We start from the raw sequence: 24,202 nt of genomic DNA on the forward strand, positions 1-24,202 counted from the left end.
TCTAAGTAGCAACTGATGAATTTTATATCAATCATAGAAAGATTATAAAATATATCTTACCTGTAAACAGTCTCTATGGAACCAAGCATTCTTACAGCAAGGACTTCGTAATATGCTGTAAGTTGGAACAGGTTCAATGCATTCCAAACAAATGGTGCATGGTAAGGAGTCTGTATACTTATTAGATGTAATTACTTGAACAGGTCGATGCTTCCAACAAAATGACCTAAAAATGTAATTTAAGAATAGTATCTAATGCATTACAAAGCATTGCTAGCTAGCATTATAATTCACGTACACGAGAGAAAAACTTTCCAAAGGTATAGAGCCTTAGCATTATAAACTACACATAACAATAGATGATCAGATGTAGCCTAGTGGGTTAAGGCCACTGCCTTCAATACCAGCATCCCCAATGGGTGCTAGTTTGAGTTTTAGCTATTCCATTTTCCATTCAGCTCCCTGCGGATGTGCCTGGGAAGGAACCAAAAGATGGCCTCAGTGGTTGGGCCCCTGTACTCATGTGGAAGACCCAGATGATGCTCTCTCTCCTGGCTTACTCCTGGCCCAGCCCTGGGGCTGTTGTGATTCTTTGGAGAGTGAACCAAAGGACGGAGGATCTGTCTCTCTCCCTCTCCCTCTCCCTCTCTCTCTCTCTCTCTCTCTCTCTCTCTCTCTATAGATATATATATAAATATATATTTCAAATATATAAATTGGATCTTAAAACAATAACAATGGATGATCAAAAAATCAATACAGTGCATCTTAAGATATAAACCTTCCAGAGGAAGTAAGACTTCATATTGAATTTTACCACTATTAAGAATCCTACTTAACTTTATTCGCAGAGTACTAATGTTTAAGATTGTTTTGGGAAGCAAATATTTTCAGGAGTGTCTGAGGGCAAAATGTGTCTGATGTAAGACAAAATGCATATGCCTTTCATTTAGTTAGAATATACAAAGTACTAAGAAATGAAAGTGGACTAGTAACTTGCAAGAGTGCTGTGACAATATAGAATTACATAAGGTGACAAATTAACCAATAAATCAACTGTTTTGTGTTGTATCCCAGAACTGAAAGCTGAAGCTAAGCACTGTCATATTAAGTCCATTTCAGACACAGAAAGTCTCAAGACTTGATAGGCAGAAAAGCCCCCATTAAAACTAGGGGTGGGGGGGCAAGGAATGGGATATTTATGTCTCATTATATGTTGCATATGTATAAGCATTACAAGCAAGATCTCATTGGGATGCCCATTTTCCACACTTTTAAAAAAACAACCGTCTTTCACATGTAATAGTTAAATAACTCACGCAAAGTTGCCAGTAAACTGGAAAATACATTCTTCCTGAAGTCCACACGGGAAATGATAACTCCGTTTACACCGAGGTGCAACACATCCAATCGAGGCACCATTTTTCTTGCAAACACAGCACTTCTGGAAGAAATCATGAAAACAGAAAACAGCACATAAATTTGAGCACTATAGTAAGACCATGATAAAAACCAATCGTCCTCATGGGGAGTCTAAAAATTATTTTCACCGGAACAGTTGCGATGACATAAATCACCCGAAAGAAAAACCTAAAAACAATGTGAACAGAACAGGAACCTCTTTTCCTTCCAACTTTGAAAATATTTTAAGCTGAAGGATTTTCACAAACGTAGTGGTTATACACACAAACCAACCTGAAATCGAAATGGGAAGAAATATGAAACTCTAACACCAAGAAAACTTTAAAAATTGATTGGTGTAAACCTAGCTAATACCACTGTATACTAACAAAATGAAAAGCTGTTACATACTTTGAGTTTTAAACACTGGTTCGCATAAATACATGCTTAAGTCCTAATTCCCAATACCTATGAATTGAAAGGGATATAAGATGTTTACAGATGGGTCCAGTGTGGTAGCGGTAATGGCTAAAGTCTTCACCTTGGACGTACTGGGATACCATATGTGCACTGCTTCCATTTCTGGCAGCCCTGTTTCCGATCCAGCTACCTGCTTGTGGCCTAGGAAAGCAGTCAGTAATGACCCAAAGCCTTGGGACCCTGCACCCATGTGGGAGCTCCAGAAGAGGTTCCAGGCTCCTGGTTTTAGATCAGCTCAGTTTTAGCTGTTGCGTCAACTTGGGGAGTGAATCATTGCACAGATCTTCCTCTCTGTCTCTCCTCCTCTCTGTATATCTGTCTTTCCAATAAAATCAAACTTAAAGTTTGCAGATGGGATTAACTTAAAACCTCAGCACAGTATATTATCTTCTACTTAAACTAGTCCCTAAATTACTATTGTCCTTCTAAGAGAAAGGAAAAGATTTAAGACAGATAGGGGCTGGCACTGTGGCACAGCAGATTAAGTGACCACCTGCAATGGTTATTCCAAATAAGCTCAGGTTCTCCACTTTCCACTTTTTAAGATTTATTTGTTTTTATTGGAAAGGCAGATATCCAGAGAGGAGGAGATAGAGAAATATTCCTTCCAATGATTCACTCCCCAAGTGACCGCAATGGCCAGTGCAGACCCAATCTAAAGCCAGGAGCCAGAAACTTCTTCTGGGTCTCCCACAAGGGTGCAGGGTCCCAAGGCTTTGGGCTGTATTCGACTGCTTTCACTGGCCACAGGCAGGGAGCTGGACGGAAAGTGGAGTCATCGGGATTAGAACCGGCACCCATAAGGGATCTTAGGATGCTCAAGGCAAGGACTTTAGCTGCTAGCCCACCTTGCCAAGCCCCCAACTCCCTTTTAACGTACGTAGAGTAAAAGAAGTTGGCTTGAGTGGTCCTGTCCTTGCCACCAATGCAAAGACATGGACTGTGTTCTAGGCTCCTGCTTCAACTTGGTCAAGCCCCCGATGTTGTGGCCCACTGGGAAGTGAACCAGCATTTGGAAGACTTCTCCCAAACTCTTTGTAACTCTGCTTTTCACAGACATCTTTAAGTAGTAAATCATTAGAATAACTCAGAATAAAAAGGCTGCAAACAGAGTGAGTACAACTATGATCATAACAGTGGATGAAACAGAATATGATAAGGAAGTAAAGTCACATCTATTACTCAGGGTCACTATATCTCATTCATTTGCACAAGTACAAAATACTCTTATCACATTTGACAAACATATGCATGAGAGTATATTTCTATTAACCAAAGAACAGAGACTTCATCATTACTGACAAAAGATATTTAGTAAGTAAGTAAAAATAATTTACTTACCAATTTGGAAGCTCTGTTAATTTCCTTCCTGATGTCCTCTATTAGAAAACCATAAACTCCTTCTTCTTCTTTTCCTCTCTGCCAAATTCCACTTGACATCAACTATAAATATATTTCCAATTAGAAAAAAACCCTAAGAAATAAATTACTCAAAAATTATAAAATTCACATCATTCCAATAAAAAAAATGGACAGAAATCACCCATAGTTCAAGCAACTATTGATATTTGTCCCTCATGGGCAAAGACTGAAACTATTCATATCCTTTGACTTGGCAGATATTACATTAACAATTTACATCCCCAAACTAGGTACCTAAAGTATTTCAGAAAGAAAAATACAGAAGATAGGAAGTGAGTGAATAGTTAGCAAGAAGGGGAAGGAAAAGAAAGAACACCTATAAATAAGATCTAGAAAAACAGAGTAAATATAGAAAGCTATAAAATGAATACGACAAAGACAATTCAGATTATAAGTGGCCCTTCAGGCTAACTTTAGATCTCGCTGACAGGTGGGCACTTGTGGCAGCAGGTAAGTCACTGCCATTAGAACTTATTGGCATTCCTGATCTGAGTCTTACCTATTCTGCCTCTAGCCCAGTTTTCCAATAATGCAGAGCCTGGGAGCGAGCAGACACTGGCCCAGGTCAATGGGTCCCACGTGATTTTGTGGCACAACATGGAAGGAGATCCTAGGTGACTGGCTTCGGCCTGGCCAAACTCTGGCTGTTTTGGGCATTTGGGGATTGATGTGCAGATACGTACTCCTTCTATCTGTGTTTCAAATTAAATGAAAACAAATAAATAATTCATTCAAAAAATCAGGTGAGGGCCTGGAGCAATAGCGTAGATGTTAAATTCCTTGCCTTGAATGGGCCGGCATCCCATACGGGTGCTGGTTCTAATCAGAGCAGCTCCACTTCCCATCCAGCTCTATGATTGTGAACTGGGAAAGCAATCAAGGATGGACCAAAGTCTTGGGACCCTGCACCCGACTGTGGGAGACCTGCAGGAAGTTCCTGGCTCCTGGCTTTGGATTGACTCAGCTTCAGCCCTTGTGGCCGCTTGGGGATTGAACCACTGAAGGAAGATCTTCCTTTCTGTCTCTTGCCTTCTCTGTATATCTACCTTTCCAATAAAAATAAATCTTTAAAAAAAAAAACAGGTGTAGCTGAACTCTGAATAATGCAAGGTCTATTTATAGAGGGAAACCTTTTGAATCCTAGGTTAATAAATTTGAATTTTTTTTAAATCTCATTTTAGCTTGACAGATTAATGTTAAGGAAACAAGAAATCAAGGAAAAGTATAGACTGAGAATAAAAAACCTTGTTTGCGGCTGTTGGTGTGGTCAAGCTGTTCATGAGCTTACTTTGACACCAGCATCCCAAATGGGAGCGTAAGTTCCAGTCCTGGTTGCTCTGCGTACTAATCTGTCTGGGAAAGCAATGGAGGATGGCCCAAGTGTTTGCCATCTTTCCTGCCACCCACATTGGTAACCTGGATGGAGTTCTACATTCCTGTGCAAACAGGATTACATGCCTAACCTCTCGGACCCATCAAGTACCTTAATATCATTGACCTAAAGCACAAAAATAAGAACACCGAATTAGATTGTCCCTTACATGTGTCTCAACTCTAGTATTCTACTACCGCCCTTATATTAGTATACTTTCTATTCATAATCAAGAATCTTAAAAGCAACCAGTACCTATTATTTCTTTAGTATTATACTCATGAAGTAAATAAGAATATTAAGGAAATTCTATTATTTTCAAAGGAAATATATGAAACAATTCAAAAGCACTGTAGCAGAGCAAATTTGTGTTGAAAAGTTTACTTTAGGCAGTATAATAAATCCTACAAGAAACAGAAATGACATATACAACTTAATTAGTTGTGAAATAATAACTACGTACCGTAGAAAAAAATAAACTCTAAGAAAACTGAAAATATTTCTTTTGTACTTCAAAATAATAGCTCCTAACTAGAAGCAGAATAAAATAAAATTATACTGGTGTATGCTGTGCAGACTACATTAACGGCTCTATATGTGGGAGAGGTATGTGTGTGATCATTTGCTTTGCAGAAGCCCAATGCCATGCTGTAAGCAGCCAGACAGGAAGTTCAGGAGCTCAGCTCTCCTCTCAACAGACAGCAAGAGCAGTAGCAAAAGCCAGGCACGCCTTCAGAGGCTGCGATGCTCTGGCTCAGTAAAGCCTTCCGATGGAATCTGGCTTACATTTTCCCGGTAATCTCATGAGTTATTCTGAACCAGAAATACCCAGCTCAGTTGATGTTACAGTGCTAACACTCACAAGCTGCAGTCTAACTAATGCTGCTTAACTATTAAATTTCACAGTTATATATTAAACAGAAATAGACAATAAAGTGTCATGAATCATGACGACTACTAAGGCATCCTTGACACACTTTTGTAGTGACAATGCCCCGAATACCATTAGGCATGGACTCAGTGAGGTGAAAAAAACTGATGAAAGAAAGGGGGAATAAATAAAGATGAATTCTCACCAGCCAACCACTGTTTCTTCTCTCTGAGGACTCAAAAATTAGACTGTTTCCTTTTCCACAAACACATATTATCTTTAGCCATATTTTTCCTGGGACCTCTGTTAAGTAAAATTTGTTCCCAGGCCCAGAATCTTCAAACAAGTCTTCTCTCTGAGATTTTCCACTAGCAACAAAGGAGGTAAGAAAGTGGTACGAAAACCACTCCCTCCTTTGGACCCAATCAATTTCTCCTTTCTTCTTTTATTAAGCCCCAAAATGGTCATAAAAACAGGTAATGATAACTCTGCATATATACCAACTAGATTCAGAATTGTAGAATTCGATTTACCAAGAAAGATATCTTATTCTTACACATTAAAAAAAAACAAGATCTAAATAAGTTGAATGAGATCTAATTCTCTAAAATTAAGGCAAAATTTAATTTTCTTCCTTTACAACGCTAACTGTCTGGATCTGTAAATGCTACTCACCAGACAGTAGTAATGTACAGTAAGATTCCACTTCTCGTTAGTTTTCTTTTCTCCGTACTTATTGGGACAGTCATCATTTTTTCGACAGAAGGCACAAACTAACAGTGAAACAGTAAACAGAAACAAATTTTCTTTCTTAAAATTTATAAAACAATAGAATTGATACTCCTCAATTGATGCATTAAATTACTTCTGAAATAGCATATTATACTATATTATTATTGATAACTTCAAATTTCCAGTACACCTATGTTTAATACTTTGACTTAGGATGCTTTGCTCAGTTTTTAATTCCTGATGTGATTAAAATTACAACTTCTGTAATTAACATCAATGAAAACGATGGATTAGGATTCCCAAAACTGAGCCCCGCAGCGTGGTCCAGTGTCTAAAGTCCTTGCCTTGAACGCACCAGGATCCCATATGGGAACCGGTTCTAATCCTGGCTGCTTTGTTTCCCATCCAGCTCCCTGCTTGTGGCCTGGGAAAGCAGCCGAGGACGGCCCAAAGCCTTGGGACCCTGCACCCACGTGGGAGACCTGGAAAAGAAGTTCCCGGTTCTCGGCTTTGGATTGGTGCAGCACCGACCGTTGCACTCACTTGGAGAGTGAATCATCGGACGGAAGATCTTACTCTCTGTCTCTCCTCTTCTCTGTATATCTGGACTTTGTAATAAAAATAAATAATTCTTAAAAAAAAAGTTCCCAAAACTTCATTCTTCTAAAGCAGTGATTAAGTTGCCAAAACTATCAGAATTGATTTTTTTAGATGTATAAAATAAATTTACAAGTTAAAAGAATTTTAAAGAGGAGATGAACTGCCAAATTTTGATGATAGCATTTTTAAAAATTTACCTAGGCATCACTCCCCAATCCCTAGGCAGACAGTGACCCCAAGATGCTTCAATTTTAGACTTGAGATGCAGACTGCTGGTCAACAGGCAGTAGCCCCAATCCTGCTTTCTGATGTGACTCTGCACCTCTCACCTTTGTGACGGCTCAAGTACTTCCCCCTTTCTTTCACTTATCTCAGAACTTTCACTGGGTTAAAATAAGCACTAACATATTTCAAATAGTTCATGAAAAATGGAAATTAAAAGCCAAGTTTGAAATCCATGCTATTTTTCCAATAATATGCATTTTGAACTGTGAATGACCCCTTGTGTTTAATTCTAATTTCCAATAATTTCTTAGAGTATCTTCATTAAGTATACAGAGCAATCTGCAGCACTAAAAAACAGAAGCCAGTTGACAGACCAAAAAGCCTAAGAAAGAAAATACTATGAAAAATGAATACGTGGGGGAAATAAGGGATTTAAGAAAGTTGTATATACATGTCTTAAGATATGCACATGTCAATGAATGTATATATGCTCAAAAAAGATATGAAAACCCATAAATTCTTACTGAAAGCCTTCATTACAAAATGAGAGATCCTGGGCCTGGTGTGGTAGCCTAATAAACACTCCTTGCACACACCAGGATCCCATATGGGAACAGGTTCACATCCCAGCTGCTCCATTTCCCATCCAGCTCCCTGCTGTGGCCTGGGAAAGCAATACAGAAAGGCCCAAAACATTGCGTCCCTGCACCCACGTGGGAGACCCCGAAGAATCTCCTGCTTCGGCTCAGCTCAGCTCTGGCCATTTGGCCACCTGGGGAGTGAACCAGTGTACATAAGATCTTCCTCTCTGTCTCTCCTCCTCTCTGTATATCTGACTTTGTAATAAGAATAAATAAATCTTAAAAAAAAATACAGAGAAACTGGATAAAACTTGAAAGATTAGTTGCCCTCTCTGCGAGTCCATGTTTACTGATACAAATACATAATTTGCCACATAAACAAATAAGCCAATCTTGTCCCAGGGAATTCATTCCTGTTGTTTGACTGACATCCTGAAAAGATCATACCGATAATATTTGTTACTTACCAAGGTTCTGTGAGTTATCAGGTTTATTTTCATTCATTTTACTAGGAAAAATAAAAACACATCAAAAGTCATCTTAATGGCAAGTCTCAAAATTATCCATTTTAATTAAACTTAGTCAACGTGTAATTATATATATGCAAGTAATATAATCATTTATTACTCTACAACATTTAATTCCTCACCTTGCACACATCTAAAATCAGCAGTTCTCAACAAGCGTGGCAGAATCTGGGAACTCACTTGAAATTACAGAGAAATGTTGTTCAATCATCAAAACAACTTAGTTTATTGATAGTGGAAAAGGGGACAGGATTGCAGTATATCCTACAATGAATCAAAAGGTTCTACACACAGAGAAAGAACAATAGTATAGACTTTCAACTAAAATTTTGCACATTTAGTGAAAAAACAGAAAGAAATCCTATTATAATTAGATCAGCATACAATGTTAACTAAATTTAAGCAAAACTCGTTTTTTGCTCTATTAGAACAAAATAGAAATTCCCAGAAGTACAACTCCCATGCAAATCTAGGGAATTCGTACATAATTTCTGCTCAAAACTTCATTGAGAACTGTGAATCATTTAAAGGGGAAAAAAATCAGGGACTAACATTAAGCCATCACTTTTTTTTGTTTAAAGATTTATTTATTTTTATTACAAAGTCAGATATACAGAGAGGAGGAGACAGAGAGGAAGATCTCCCGCCCGATGATTCACTCCCCAAGTGAGCGCCAACAGCAGGTGCTGGGCTGATCCAAAGCCAGGAGCCAGGAACTTCCTCCAGGTCCCAAGGCTTTGGGCTGTCCTCAACTGCTTTCCCAGGCCACAAGCAGGGAGCTGGATGATAAGTGGAGCTGCCGGGATTACAACCGGCGCCCATATGGGATCCCAGCACATTCAAGGCGAGGACTTTAAGTGCTAGGCCACTGTGCTGGGCCCAAGCCATCACTTTTAATGACTTAACATCTATCAGAGAAGTGTAAGTTTGAGTCCAGTTTGTTATACTTCTGATCCAGCTTCCTGCTAACATGTAGGGGAAAGCGATGAAAGACTGTCCAAGTATTTGAGCCTCTGCAGCCCACATGGGAGACAGAGACAGAAGCCCCAGCTCCTGCCTTCAGCCTGGCCTAGCACTGGCTGTCGAGACCACTTTGAGAATAAAACAGCAAGAGAGGATAAATCTCTCTCCTGCTCTGATTTTAAATAAGCAAAGGGGGGGGGGGGGATAGATCACATCATTGACAGCAATGTCATTCATTTGAGTGGTCTAACATTTCTTTCACTTTTGTTTGAAAGGCAGAATTGGAGAGACAGAAGCAGAAAGAGAGAGGGCCCAGCATAATGGCTCACTTCATGTCCCAGCTGCTTCACTTCTCATCCAGCTCTCTGCTTATGACCCTGGAAAGTAGTGGAGGATTGGCTCAAAACCTTGGAACACTGCATCCAAGGGGGAGGGCCAAACAAAGCTCCTTGCTCCTGATTTTGGATCAGCTTAGTTCCAGCTATTGTGGCCACTTAGGGAGTGAACCAGTGGATGGAAGATTTGTCTCTCCTTCACTTTGTGTATCTGCCTTTCTAATAAAAATAAATCTTAAAAAAAAAAGGAAAGAAACAAAGAAATCATCCATCCACAGTTCATTCTTTAAGTAGCCACAACAGCCAGAGCTGTGCTGACTCAGAGCCAGAGCCAGGAGCTTCTTCTGGGTCTCCCATTTGGGCACAAGCACTGGGGACCCTACTCTACTGCTTTCCCAGCTCATCAGCAGGAAGTTGGACTGGAAATAGAGTAACTAGGACTTGAACTGGTGCCCAAGTTAATGCTGGCACTGCAGGTATAGTGCCAGCTCAAATTCTTTATCAGTTTGTGTTTGTTACTGTTGGATTTGCAAACATCTGTCTGCCTAATTACATTCAACACATGCCAACTTTTTAACTCTATAGTTTCACCTTACGAAGCATATATTAATAACTTACATGTATTAATAAGACTAAGCTATAACATACTAGAAGCTCTCAGAATTCAATTGGAAAACAACATAGTGACAACAGGAGGTAAATGTCATTATGTAACTGCAAAACTAATTTCATACAACCTAAAATACTGCAAAATTATTACTATTACTACTATGAAGACCCAAACTTATGCGTTTATTTACAATTTAGAATTTGTACTTTAAACACGTAGCTACACACATAATACCTTTTGTGCTTTCATAAGTTCATGGTCTGCTGAATCACTGACTCCAAGAATTCAATATTTTCTCATTTCTCCTTACAAAATTATTTTGTATGCCTTAAGATTACTATTTCCTAAGAGAGTCCAGAACAATTAGAGATTAGTTTTAAGCATATAAGCATTTAAGCCTACTTTTCCTATCCTGTGTCCATAACTAATAATGAAGGAATAAAGGAGAACTCTAATGTTCCTCGGTTTTTCTTTCTTTTTTCTCTTTTTAAAGAAATGCTGATAATACTCTACAGGTATATGATGGTATTTAAAAAAGACTTTATTTATTTATTTGAAAGGCTGAATTACAGAGAAAGAGGAAGAGACAGAGAGAGATCTATTATCTTCATTTCTTCAGATGGCCACAACTGAAGCCAAGAGCCAGGAGCTTCATCTAGTTCTCCTGCATGGGAGGAAGGGGTCCAAACAACTGGGCCATCTTCTGCTGCAATTCCTGTGTCATTAACAGGGAGTAGAACCATAAGTGGGCAGTCAGCGCAGAAGCAGCATCTGTGTGAAACACCTGCGCCACAGTCCACAATGCCAGTCCCATAATACTTCTGATGTTTATACAATGTAGTCATACAATGAGTACAACTTACACATATTGGCCACAGCATGAAAAATGGAAAAAACAAAGTCCTGGCAGTCCCTTAAAGTTAACACACATTTGTGTACCTACCCTTAGACACAGGAATTTCACATCTATATTTCCTCATTTACTTCTATACACTCAAGTTTTACAGCTCAAGAGAAATATAAGTATAAAAAATGTTTACACAAAAATAGTTACAGCCACATTCTTTGTAATACCCTTAAACTAGAAACCAGCAAGCACATCAAGAAAATGGATAAACAGTTGGTATATTGACACCATTCACCAATGAAAAGCAACTATTGAAAGACACAATTATTCCATTCTTACAACAAAACTACTCTATCATGAAAATATCAGAACATTTTCTCCCAAGTGGGAAAAAAGTTGAAATGGGACATGAGGAAGGTTTCTGGAAAATCCTACCTTCACTGAAATCCCTAGGTAACTTTGAAACAGGGAGGGAATCCTGATTTCTAGCCAATGTACAATATTCCTCAGTTTTGTAGATTCCAACAAGACCCAGGAGACAGGCCAGTCCTGACCTTGATTCCTTTACATTTATAGCTTTATTCTGAGCCTATCAAAACACTAATTTAAATTTCACCTAAATATTATATCCTCCAAAAACTTTTTAAAAAAGATTTATTTTGCTTTTATTGAAAAGGTAGATTTATACAGAAAAGGACATAGAAATATCTTCTGCCCACTAGTTCACTCCACAAGTGGCCACAATGGCCAGAGCTGAGCTGATCTGAGTCAGGGGCCAGGAGCTTTTCTCTGGGTCTCCCACACGTGTTAAGGGTCTCAGCTTTGGGCCCTGTGTGGTGGCCTAGTGGCTAAAGTCCTTGCCTTGAACACACCGAGATCCTAAAAGGGCGCCGGTTCTAATCCCAGCAGCCCCACTTCCCATCCAGCTCCCTGCTTGTGCCCTGCAAAAGCATTCAAGGATGGCCCAAAGACTTGGGACCCTTCACCCACGTGGGAGACCAGGAAAAGCTTCTGGCTCCTGGCTTTGGATCAGCACAGCAATGGCCATTGCGGCCACTTGGGGAGTAAATGATGGGATGGAAGATCTTCCTCTCTGTCTTTCCTCCTCCTCTCTATATATCCAACTTTGCAATAAGAATAAAAATAAAACAAATCTTTAAAAAAAAAAAGGGGGGGGGTCCCCAGCTTTGGGCCGTCCTCAAACACCTTCCAAGAGCACACTCAAGGAGCTGGATGGGAAGTGGGGTGGCTGGGACATGAACTGCTGAAGAATCTAGATGTTTTCTGCCTTTTGTGATTCTGCCTTAATGGCTTGGCGGGGGGCGGTGTGAGCTCCAGGCCTGGTAGTCTACGTGATGCCTGGCAGGACACCTGGCAGGACACCTGGCAGGTCACGTAGGCAGACCACTCCTCAGGAAGGAGGGACCTGGTGTTAGATAAGATCCACAGCCCAATAGCTCAACAGTTTGTACTTTTTGAAAGTTGCTTGTTTCAAACCCACCAATAGAAGCCTGCTAAATCATGACTGTATAATTAATAGCCTGAAATGTATAAGAATTGGGGGGCTTGGGCTCCCTGCCGATTGTACCGCAGCCTTGACTGCAGCTGCCCCCCCCCACCGCCCAGCACTGCTGGGCTGGGGAAGGTGGCTGGGAGACCTAGGTTAACCTGAATAAACCACCTTTATGCCTTAGCACCGACTTCAGGCTTGATTTTCTGGGGATTTCAAAATCCGGCACAACACTGGCGCACATATGAACTCCCAGCATGTGCAAGTCGAGGACTTTAGTTCTAGGCTATTGCGCCGGGCCCAAAAGTTAAAATATTTGCAAGATATCCTGTACTCCCTTTGACCCGTGCACAGTAGTCATCTTTTCAATCCTCAGAATGTGAACTGAAACCTTTTTCAGTGCAAGCCTGGCTTCAGCATCATGTTAAATAATCCCCATACAAAACATAAGCAGAAAACATATGTATTCGCACATATTTGTTGGATTTTACATTTTCAGTAGTAAAGTTTTCCTAACATATATAAACTTTAAGACTTCTGGTGTAAAATGAGGGAAACAATGTTCATCTACGTGTGGATCTCAGGAACAGGGAAATCCTGACTGACTTGTTCTTAAGCAGTCAGTCTCCGGGGGAGGGCAGGCACTGGGCAGCCTGAGCTGACTGCAGGGACCAATCCCAACAGGCGCCCTGGGAGGCACTAAGTGAGGCTTGGATCCCAGCCACCCCATTAGGGATTGGGACGGAGTTCCTGGCTGCTGCCTTCGGCCTGGCCCAAGCAGGGCTGCTGTAGGCATTCAGGGAGTGAACAGGAGGTGACTGTCCGTCTCCCAAACTCCCTCTGCCTTTCAATTAAATTTTAAAACACTGAAGAAAAACAACGACCACAACCCTGGCCACTAATGAACTTCATTTTAAAAATGAAGAAAAATGCTGTAAAAACTGTTCCCTTCCTTGGGAAATCAGCAATTCAAAGATGCTCCAGGAAGCCACTGCGCAGGAGGTAATCTTAGTGGATTCCTCCGCTCACCTCTGCAGGGCCAGGAGTACTCAGTGTGCAACGCCTCCCTGCAGTAGGTGGAGCCAGAGACGCCTCACTTTGCCGGGTAGAGCTTCCTCCCACCACGACAGTGGCCAAAACACCGTGTGACTCTCATGAAAGGCACTGTGACTTCCTCTTTGTTCTCTACCATGCAGCACACACTGGAGGAAGCCAGTGGCGTATCATTAAGATGCTGCAGATGTTCCATCTGCGAAGATGATCCTCCAACCCCAGGGAAGCCTGACAGCCTGAGCAGTTTCACTCATGGGAGACTAAGAATCACAGCTGAGCTGATGACAAAAAATATTAGATAGCAATATTTGTTGTTACAATTTTTAAGTGATCTTTTTACACAGCAATGAACAACTAAAAGCTAACCTAAACTTTCACTTAAAATTTTGAATGAAATGGCCTGATGCAGTAGCCTAGTAGCTAAAGTCCTTCCCCTGCACCCACCAGGATCACAAATGGGTGCCAGTTCTAATCCCACTAGCTCCTCTTCCCATCCCGTTCCCTGCTTGTGGCCTGGGCCTGGGAGACCCAGAAGAGGCTCCAGGCTCCTGGCTTCGGATTGGCACAGCTCCGGCTGTTGAGGTCACTTCGGAAGTGAATCATCAACGGAGGATCTTTCTGTCTCTCCTCTCTGTATGTCTGACTATGCAATAAAAAAAAAAATCTTTAAAAAAAAAGATAATTTGACAAAAAAAGATTTTGAATAAAAGAGGTCCTGCCCATCCAAAAATCTCCTTCAGCTCCTAATCTTATTGAGAAAAACATGGCTAAAGTAATAGGTGATGACCTTTTGAAATAATGAAAATTACCTCCTGTATTTTAAAACTTAGACACTTAGAATTTACCATCTTACACAGATATTTGATACATGTATTAGAAGATAATTCAATTTGATTTGTCACTACATGACAAAACATGACATTATACTTTGATCATGCAGTAAATGGCCTGGGTTGAATATTGTACTGGGGAATAAAATAATCTAAAAATTATCTTTCAAAGTGACCAAAAAAACACAATATGGAGTGGTTGAAAATGTTGTAGCAACACTGTTTCCTGAACTTTACATTTGCACTCTGTGTACTTAGAAGAATATTCTTAATCTTAGAAATACTTACTGAATTTAAGGGACAAGAGGACAAAGTTTACACAGACTGTTCTCATAGGGACCAAGGAAGGAAAATAATGCACAAATGCAAAAATGAAAAAGAGAACATGCCAAAATACTAAACAGCAGAATTTAGTATTATTAGAATGCAGTTGCATCCTAGCATTCTAAAGTCCTAAAAGGACTCATATGGAAAATCCACCTCTGTAACTCTGCCTCTCAAATAAATAAATAAGTACATCTTTTAAAAAAAAATCATTATTGAGATCTTCTTTAAAGACTGATACTGTTAAGACTGGCTCGGTAGCAGAGTGGGAAGAAGTTCCAGGCTCCCAGCTCAGCACAGGCCAGTGCAGTCATTTGGGGAGTTAACCATCAAATGGAAGCTATCTTTGTCTCTCCTTGCATGCACTGGGATCCCATGACTGCTGGTTCCCGTCTCTGCTGTTCCCATTCAGCTCCCTGCTTGTGGCCTGGGAAAGGAGTGAAGGATAGCACCAGTTCTTAGGACCCTGTACCCATGTAGGAGATCTGGAAGAAACTCCTGGCTACTGGCTTTGGATCAGCTCAGTTCTAGCTGTTAGGGTCATTTAGGGAGTGAATCAGCAGATAACAGATTTTTCTGCCACTCCTTCTCTATAAAATCTGACTTTCTAATAGGAATAAATAAATCTTAGAAAAAAATTTTCAATCTGTGTGTGACTGAATTCATGGATGTGGCATCTACAGATAAAGGTCCTAATAAATGCTAAATCATGCTGTACCTTGAAAATGTATGACAAGTGAAAAAGCCACACATAAATGATTCCATATTGTATAATCATATAAAATACCTGGAACAGAAAAACTTTTTTTTTTTTTAAAGATTTACTTACTTACTCTGAAGGCAGAGCTACAGAGGAGAAACAGAGAAATTTTCTATCACTGGTTCAATCCCAAATTTCCATAATAGCCAAGGTTGGGCAAGACCAAAACCAGGAGCCAGGAACTCTCATCTGGGTCTTCCACCTGCATGTCTGGGCCAACTTGTCCTGCTTTCCAGGGTCATTAGCAGAGACCTAATCAGCAGGGGGCTGGAAGGGAGCAGAACAGCTGGGACTCAAACCAGTGCTCTTGTTTGGTGGCTTAAACCACTGTCCAAGGCTGGCCCCCACAGGTAAACTCATCAAGACAAGATAGATTTAGTTTCTAGAGACTGAGGGATTGAAGCGGTTGGGCAGTGACTGTGTGATGAATATCAGGTTTTCTTTTGGGGTGATAAACTTTTTGGAATTAAATACAGATGATGGATGCATACTGTGAACAAATTATACACTTTAAAAATGGTTATGTGGATTTTACCTTAAAAATCATCTCAAAGTCAAATGTCTGCCGATTAACAATGCAGCCAAGAGACATCTGGCTACTGTGTAAAACTGTTCACAGTAGTTTACTTATAACAGCAAAAAACTGAGCAAGCTAGAATATACCCATCAATCAATAAATAGATAAAACAATAAAACACATTAAATGACATCTTAAAAACAGGTGAAATGTATTGTATACAAATTACTGGAGTTATAATTATTTTAGAAAAAAATATTATCTGCTTAAAAAGAAACGCAACAACACTACAACAAATCTCATATTGGCACAAACATAACTAGCTCTCGGGAGACAGGCTTCCCTGTTCTATTGCTGACATTTCTTCATGATTCCCATGCAATCCCCACACAGGAAAAGACCTTTTCTGCTTAGCTTCCAATATTTTTGTGATATTCCAATTCCAAGATTGGAAAGATAATGTGAATGGTCTGGCTTGTATCAGATAAGACGCTCTGCTTCAAACACCTGTATTACTTTGATAATTGGAGAAAGTCTTATTAACACTTTTAACTGTTCAAAATGAAAGGAAACGCAAACTTTGCTTTCCAATTTCCCAACCTTCTTCTTTATGATTTATTTTTATTTGAAATGCAGATTTTTACAGAGAGAAAATGAGACAGAGAGGAGGGCCTGAATGACCCACTGATTCACTCTCCAGATGGCTGCAAGAGCCAGAGCCGAGAAGCTGGGAGCCAGGTCTCCCCTGTGGATGCAGGAGTACAAGCACTTGACCATCCTCCATTGCTCTCCCAAACCTTAAACACAGAGCTGGATTGGGAGTAGAGCAACGGGGACACAAACTGGCACCAATGCTGGATGCCAGCACAGTACACAGACCACCACCACACAGTGCCCTGTCCCAACACTGAAAAAGCTACTTTATTTCACTAACACACATCATTTTTACAATTAATAGGTATCAAGGAATGAAATATACTTTCAAACTGACTGCAACTGCTAGTGCATCAGATTCATTGTAATATGGGGATAGAATTATAAAATGGCAATGAGCAATGAGAAAATATTTATCTAGCACTTAGAATTCCATGAATATTAGCAAATATTCCTCACACTGGAAATTCTTCTGGCCTTGTGCTTTCAAGTATTTTTCTTTATTTGGCCAAATCCATAAAACCATTCATCACTAAAATCTCCACTGAAGTACAAAAGATTATATTGTATAATCTTATTAGAAAACAAAACTTTCTCTTTGAAATGCCACACTAGTCTGGCCATACCACCCTGAACGCGCTGAAATGCCACACTAAGTCCTCCCTGAATACCGTTTCAAGGACAAGGATGCCCACTGTTCTGCAGAGCTGCCAACAGGCTAAGCAGCCAGGGCTCTAAGAGTGTGACCAGAGGCCTGAGCAAGAACTGCCCTAAGGAAGTCCTGAAGCCCACTGGGATTAAATCTAAGAGGAAAAGGCGAGCAGCAAGCCTGAAAGAAAACAGTGGCCAGGACTGTGCAGCCGTGGGTCTAAGCTTCCCCGTCACACAGCAGCCCTCAGGAGCCCAGGCGGCGTCCTGGCCGCTCTACTTCTCAGCCAGCTCCTGCTCATGAGGCAAAAGTTGACCCAACCACTTGGGTTCCAACCGGACAGCATTCCTGGCTCCCGGCTTCAGCATGGCCCAGTCCTGGCTTAGGTTTCCTTCCAGGGAGTAAACCAGCAAGGAAAGATTTGTGTCTTTCTGTCATTCTGCCTGTAAATAAATAATCATTTTTTAAAATCTTATTTTAAAAAGGAAGCATTAGAGATGTTTATGGAGCAACATTTGGAATTCTAAAGAAAAACAGGAAGAATCATATTTTTTAAAAAAGGTACATGATTTTGATTTAAAGCTAATTTCAGACCTTACTTTAAATATTTTCTTAGCTGCAGAAGGACAAGTTGCTGAATCTTAGTCTGTTTTATTTGAAAACAGTAAACACCTCAGTGACAGTACGAAGATGAATAGGATAACACGTCACGTGGTTTGTATAATGTCTAGTTCCTCAGTACAATACGAGACATCCTCATCCTCTGCTATGTGCCACACACACTCCTAAGGCCTTCATTAACTGGATCCTGACAATGTTACAAGGTTGCATTATCCTCACATACAGCTGAAGAAACTGAAGCTAGGAGAGGTTGACTTTGTTGCCCAGGACCACACAGTTCCACAGGGGTCAGGATGAGACCAAATGAAGACAATCTTAATCCAGTTCCATAGTCTTAACCAGATACATTACAATGTTTCCTTGGAAAAACCAAATCCGAATTGCCTAACTCTTCGGTTAAATATACACTCTTCAACCTCAAACTTGCTGATCCACTATCTCTTAGATTTGAAGCTCAGGAATCAACATTTAATATATTCTTCAAGGTAATGTCTACACAATATCGCTCAAAACTTACCGACTCAGGTAAATGAAGAGATTAGGCAGGGAAAAGAAATAGATTAGGAAGTAAATATAAATTATTTGAAAATTACGGGCCTGGCAGAGTGGTCTAGCAGCTAAAGTCTTTGCCTAGGATGCACCACCAGGATCCCATATGGGCGCCGGTTCTAATCCCGGCAGCTCCACTTTCCATCTAGCTCTCTGCTTCTGGCCTGGGAAAGCAGTTGAGGATGGCCCAATGCTTTGGGACCCTGCACCCATGTGGGAGACCTGGAGGAGGTTCCTGGATCCTGGCTTCGGATCAGCATAGCACTGGCTGTTGCGGTCACTTGGGGAGTGAATCATTGGATGGAAGACCTTCCTCTCTATATATCTTGATTTTGTAATAAAAAATAAATAAATCTTTAAAACATATTTACAAAAAAAATTACTTAGTGACAGCTTAAGTAAAATCAGAATATTTGCCTGAAATCCTTAGGAAAGCAGAGCCAATTCACTTCTTCCACTACTATCGGAAAAAAAGAGTTTATATTTCAAAGACCATAAGCACCGCCCATTTAAATCTCTCCTTCCTGGCTAACACTGCAAACAAAAAGCTCGTTAGCAGGAATGGAGGAGAGAGAATCGCCCACACAGGATGAAGGAAGGCTTTCATTAGATACTACCCCCTAGTTAAAGATACATTTGTCTGGCACGAACAGCCCCTGTGTTAAAACCTTGCGAGGCCCTTAAAACATACACATTTAAACTATTCCAAAAGGTGTGACTTTTATGATGGAGCTAGAGTCCAAGATCTGAGCAGGCTCTTCAGCAAGAAACAGAAAGAACACCTCAAGAGACACCGCCACCAAAAAAGTCAGAACATTCCTATACTTCTTCCAAAATAACTCTGTGATACCGCAGTCGGTCAATGAATGCAAGGGGTGAAAAGGCAGGGCGGTGGAACTAAACCTTATCCCTATTGTTAGCAAACTAAGACCCTTGTGAGTCACCGCGGTTACTATAGCCAGTTCAAATGAACCAGACTCTTGGATCTTTGCGGTATGCGAAAACCGTGAAAGAAAAATAGCCGGGTTTGAAAATACAAAGGATGCTCGGATTTCAGTTTAAATCCCCCTGCAGGCATTTCAAAGGCTGTCTGCCGCGTCCCTGCCGTCCAGGGACACGAAGCCGGCCGAGGAGGACCTCCTAGCTGCGCAAGCACCTCGCCAGCCCAACCTTCCATCTTTAATCAAGGACGTTTTTGTTTTATTCAGCGGTTATGCGTTCACAGCGGGATTTAAATCACGGCCGAAGCTTCGGTAGCCTAGCCGAACTGAGGCAAATCCTCAATTACGGACACGCCAAGAGGCAGCCTTCAAACAAGGTGCCTCCGGCGACGCCAGCACCCACACACTCCTCGGGGCTCGGGGGACGCCGGCCCGGGCGACACTGCTCAGCTCCCCACGCCGGCATCACCTCACACACACCCAGGGAGGCCCCCACGACGCTCCCCGGCCCCCCAAGCCGCCGTCCCTCCCCACGGCTGCCCCCTTTCGCTTCCCTCGTCCCGTTCCACGCTTACTCACCGAGGCCCTCAGAGTAGAAGTTCCACAGCGGCCGGATCACTTCTGGGTCTCGCGCTGCGTCGCAACAACCCACAGCAACCCCATCCAACGGCCAGCAAGATTCAAATTCGCCCATTTCCGCCAGCCACCCGGAAGTAGGGCTCGGCCACGCCCCTGGGGGCGGGGTGGAGGCGCTGCGGGGTTTCGGGGGGAACTTTCTCCGTTCCGCGCGAGGGGTCCTGGCTTGGCGTTTCTCTTGACTGGTTTTTCTTGGCAATTTATTGGCGGGTTCTCTGACAATTGGGGCTGCGGGGTTGTTGTCCTGCCTGGTGGCTTCTGAGAGGACCCTATTGCCTGTGAAATGAGACTGAAACGCCCTTCAAGGCGTGTGGCGGGAATGTCTAATTCTTCCCTCTCCTTCGCGTAAACAATAGCGGCAGCGGAAAAAACAAACCTTCCGTTAATTAACACAGCCTTTCCTGTCCTCGTCCCAGAGTCGCGCCCGCCCACCTTCAGGGTTTTAATCCCTGAGGAAAACAAAAAAAGCCAAAAGCACCGCTCCTCATCCCGATTGCATCACAAGCGGAAACTAAAGTGTTCAAAACAGTTTCTGACCCCTAAAACACCTTTTCCCCGCTTTAATAAGGATCATTTTGCAAGATTACTTATGATGTGAGATTGTTGGGACCATTGTCTTTTTCCTTTAGCAAGGAAAGTATGTCCTTGATCCAAAAGGTCTTAAGCTAAAAGAGATCCGTCTGGGATCGCTTAGGAAAAGTCCGAAAGGACTGGACGTGGTGTGGGGAGGGAAGGAAAGCCAACAGCAGCCCACAAGGCACCTTGCAGCTAAAAGCTAGAATCTGGTCCTAGGCACAACGGAACTCCTTGCTGACACCTTCTGTTAAAAAACGATTTGAAACATTTTCTAGATTTTAACGATTTTTGTCTTCACAAATATTTCTACACAGTTTGTGATGTTCTAACAGTGAAAAACAAGCGATCATCCCTGTCCACCTGTAAGGAAATGGTTGAATAAACTACAATATTTTAGGATCTGACCTACTTTCACTGCATTACTGAAAGTAAACAAGGAGATGAGTAGGTTCTGACGTGAAATGATGAAAAAGGCTTGAAAGAACCATGTAGCCTTTCAAAGTGGGTAGGCATGTATATTGTGACACACAAAGTTCTGGATGGATAACATATAAATTGTAACTTTTCTTATGAACATGTAGTTTTTATTGCCAATAATTTTTTTTGTAATATAAGCATGCCTCAAACATCCAAAAGCTGTCAGTCTATATGAATTAAACTGGCCACTTACTAGAACCATATGGTAAATGTTAGAATGACTGGTCAACCTTCTTCCAATGATTTTGGTATAAACAAAAATGTCTGATTGGGTTTTTACTAAACTATATCAGATTCTTCTTTAGAACATTCCTGGATGCCTGCAGGTTTAGTCAAGAGGGCATGTAAATTTAAAGTGTGAAAATTAAAAGTGGGCAAAGATGCCCAAGGCTGGATTAAAACACACCCTCAGAATAGCTTGCTAGGTGTTTGTAGTACGTTTTCAGATTTCTTCTTCTTTTTTAATATGAAGTTTTTACCTTTTTTACACTTTAAAATTGTGTATTTATGTGAAATGCAATGAGAGAGAAATGATGGCCAGCACTGGGCCAGGCCAAGCCAGGAGCCAGCAATTTCATCCTGGTTTCCCACATGAGTGGCAGCAATGCAAGCCTTACCAGGAAGCTGGACTGGAAGCAGAAACCCCAGGTGCTCAGCTTTGACATGCAGGCTTCCCAAGAGGTGGTTTATGCCACTGCATCATAATGCCTGACACCGGTTTAAGATTTCTTAGTGAAATACTTTAAGAGCAGCTTTCTGTTGCTGTTATTAATAAAGCACAGCCTGCACTACTTTTTTTTTCTTTTAGCAACAAAGGATAGTCTTCAGTGTGCAGTATTCTCACTGAAGAGAAAATATTCAGATCCAGTTTATTTAATTATCTTCAGTTATCATATAGAAATAACAAACTTATATGGAAACATGGAAATAATTATATCATGGAAATAATAATCATGGAAATGATTTGCTAATTATAACAAATACTTGTAATATTTTATTGCTTAAAAAAGCGCCGAAGGCTATGCCTTATTAATTCTGAAGATAACAGCAACAGAAAACTGCTAGTAAGGAAATCTAGAAATGTACTAAATCTACCAAAATCACTGGAAGGAACTTGATCAGTCAGTCTAACACCATATGATTCCATAAAGTAGTCAGTTCAATATCAGGTTATCAATTTAGACTAACAGCTTTTGGACATTTGAAGCATGCTTATATTATGAAAAATCATTGCTAATAAACTACATGTGGATACTAAAAGTTACATTAAAAGAAAATTCCAGTTAGCTTTCCTGCCTCTGTAGCAAGCCAGAATTTCTTTTTTTTAAATTGGTTTTTCTTTTTTTTTAACTTATTTTTTATTAATTACATTGCATTATGTGACACAGTTTTATAGGCTCTGGAATTCCCCCCTTCCCTCGCCAAACCCTCCTACCCCATGGTGGATTCTTGTTGCATTACTACAGTTCAGATTCAGTTGAGATTCTTTTCTTGCAAGCATCTACAAAGCATAGAGTCCAGCATCTTACTGTCCAGATAAATTCAGCAGTTTCTTGGGAAGACCGTCTCTGGTCTGAAGGTAGAGCCGACAGAGTATCATCCCAATCAATTAAAAACCCCAACATTACATCAGTAACAATTTATAACGTAATGGAATTAGTTGACATGGTATTGTGTAACCAGCTTGTTAAAAGAGAGAGAGAGAGAGAGAAAAAAAAAAGAGTACAAGTTCTGGACCACATCCTATAACTTCCACATTGACATTACAATTATTAGTTTATATATAATTGGGTTCTATACACCTTAAAATAGCTATAGATTACTATTCAGCTGTCTCATGTCTATTTTAATTTTAGTATTTAGCAATTCATAGCGTTGAAGCACGATTTTGCAGAACCTGGCTGTTTTTCAGGTAGTCTAACTCTATAACTCTTACAAGACATATGTCAACAGTTTAGGTGAACAGTTTTAGGAGGGGTGTGCAGAGAAATCTTCAATACCCTAGTGAGGAGTAACTAATCTTTGTGTCCCACCCAGTGAGTTATAAGTGCATTCTTACTGCCCGTTTCCTGTTTCTAAGCTTTCCTTGTTGTTCTCTATCTATTCTAGGGGTTTTTGTTTGTTTGTTAGTTTGTTTTGGGGGGTTTCTGGAGCGATCCTGATGGTCATTACGAGAGAGGGTGGGGACCCAAAGTCGGAACCAGGCAAGAACCAGAGAAAGCCCCTCCCCCTAGTCCCGAAGAAAGTTTACTGTTCTGTTTCTGCGGACCGCTCAGTGCTCCTGCTTTTCGTTCTGATGACCTTGGATCCTGCAAGGCAGGGTATGGGCCTCTTCCATCCCATGTGAGAGTCCAAATGGAGGTGGGTGACCTCAGAGTTCTCGGCCTCCGAAGGCACTCCAATTCCCCATAGTCTCCTTGGCAAGCCAGAATTTCTTGAACCTCATTTCCTAAGCACACATGAGACAAATAATTGGCCCTTCCTTAGAGTGCTCTGCCTGTTTCCCTGTTGCTTACACTCAGCTAGGACCCAGAATGACTTAGTGGGTGTGTGTATATGTGACTGTACCTTGTGGCCAAATGTCTAGACTTTGTCTGGGACCTCTCGTTAAAATCTCTGAGTGTTTAGACTGGTATCCAACATTACCGTTCATATCTGCTCCCCTCTCTGGATATCATCCTTGAGATCTTGGGATAAACCTTTATAACATGATTAAGTTTTCTGCTACTCGGAATACTCGCTGTCACTCATGAGAGGTGTCTTCTACAAGGGACTATGCAAAGAGTCTACTGAGAGGCCCGGTGAGTTTGTTCGGAGAGGACAGCTAGACTCTGCGATTGGTCAGTCTTGGTTTCACACCTCAGTCTCAGTGTCCTCTGCTTCATGACAGTGCTTACCGCACAGGGGCTGCTTTTAGAGATGATGCTCAGGGAGCAACAGCCCTTCTCCACCCCTTCCCCTCTTTGCTGCCACTTCTTCCATCCGTCACACTCAGTCTCTCCAGAATACACACTATCCTGGGTTCCTTTCCCAACAATTTACTTCATTAACTTCTCACAAACATTTAAAAGTATAAAATAGAGTTCATTCTTTCTTTCCCCAATTAACTTTCTTAAATAGTTTCCACTCATTGTTACTG

General features: G+C 41.1%; 1 protein-coding gene across 4 annotated transcripts in view; it reads right to left on the minus strand.

Moving 5' to 3' along the window:
• G2E3 (G2/M-phase specific E3 ubiquitin protein ligase) overlaps nucleotides 1-20,066 on the minus strand; it is a 49,786-nt gene extending 29,720 nt beyond the window's left edge. For 2 of the 4 annotated variants that reach the window (XM_040969262.1, XM_040969259.1), the window contains exons 1-6: nucleotides 19,954-20,055; nucleotides 8,152-8,192; nucleotides 6,222-6,319; nucleotides 3,223-3,324; nucleotides 1,320-1,444; nucleotides 61-226 (exon numbers count right to left, since the gene is read on the minus strand). In XM_040969262.1, the coding sequence (XP_040825196.1) occupies nucleotides 61-226; nucleotides 1,320-1,444; nucleotides 3,223-3,324; nucleotides 6,222-6,319; nucleotides 8,152-8,188 (528 nt within the window). In that variant the 5' untranslated portion in view covers nucleotides 8,189-8,192; nucleotides 19,954-20,055. Of the gene's footprint in view, nucleotides 1-60; nucleotides 227-1,319; nucleotides 1,445-3,222; nucleotides 3,325-6,221; nucleotides 6,320-8,151; nucleotides 8,193-10,353; nucleotides 10,992-19,953 lie in introns of those variants that run through there. The other 2 variants (XM_040969260.1, XM_040969261.1) reach the window with 2 other exon arrangements.
• Nucleotides 20,067-24,202: the final 4,136 nt, after the last annotated feature.

Source organism: Ochotona curzoniae, unplaced genomic scaffold (genome assembly GCF_017591425.1).
Source record: "Ochotona curzoniae isolate NIBS_2020 unplaced genomic scaffold, NIBS_Ocur_1.0 scaffold_4701, whole genome shotgun sequence".
NCBI lineage: Eukaryota > Metazoa > Chordata > Mammalia > Lagomorpha > Ochotonidae > Ochotona > Ochotona curzoniae.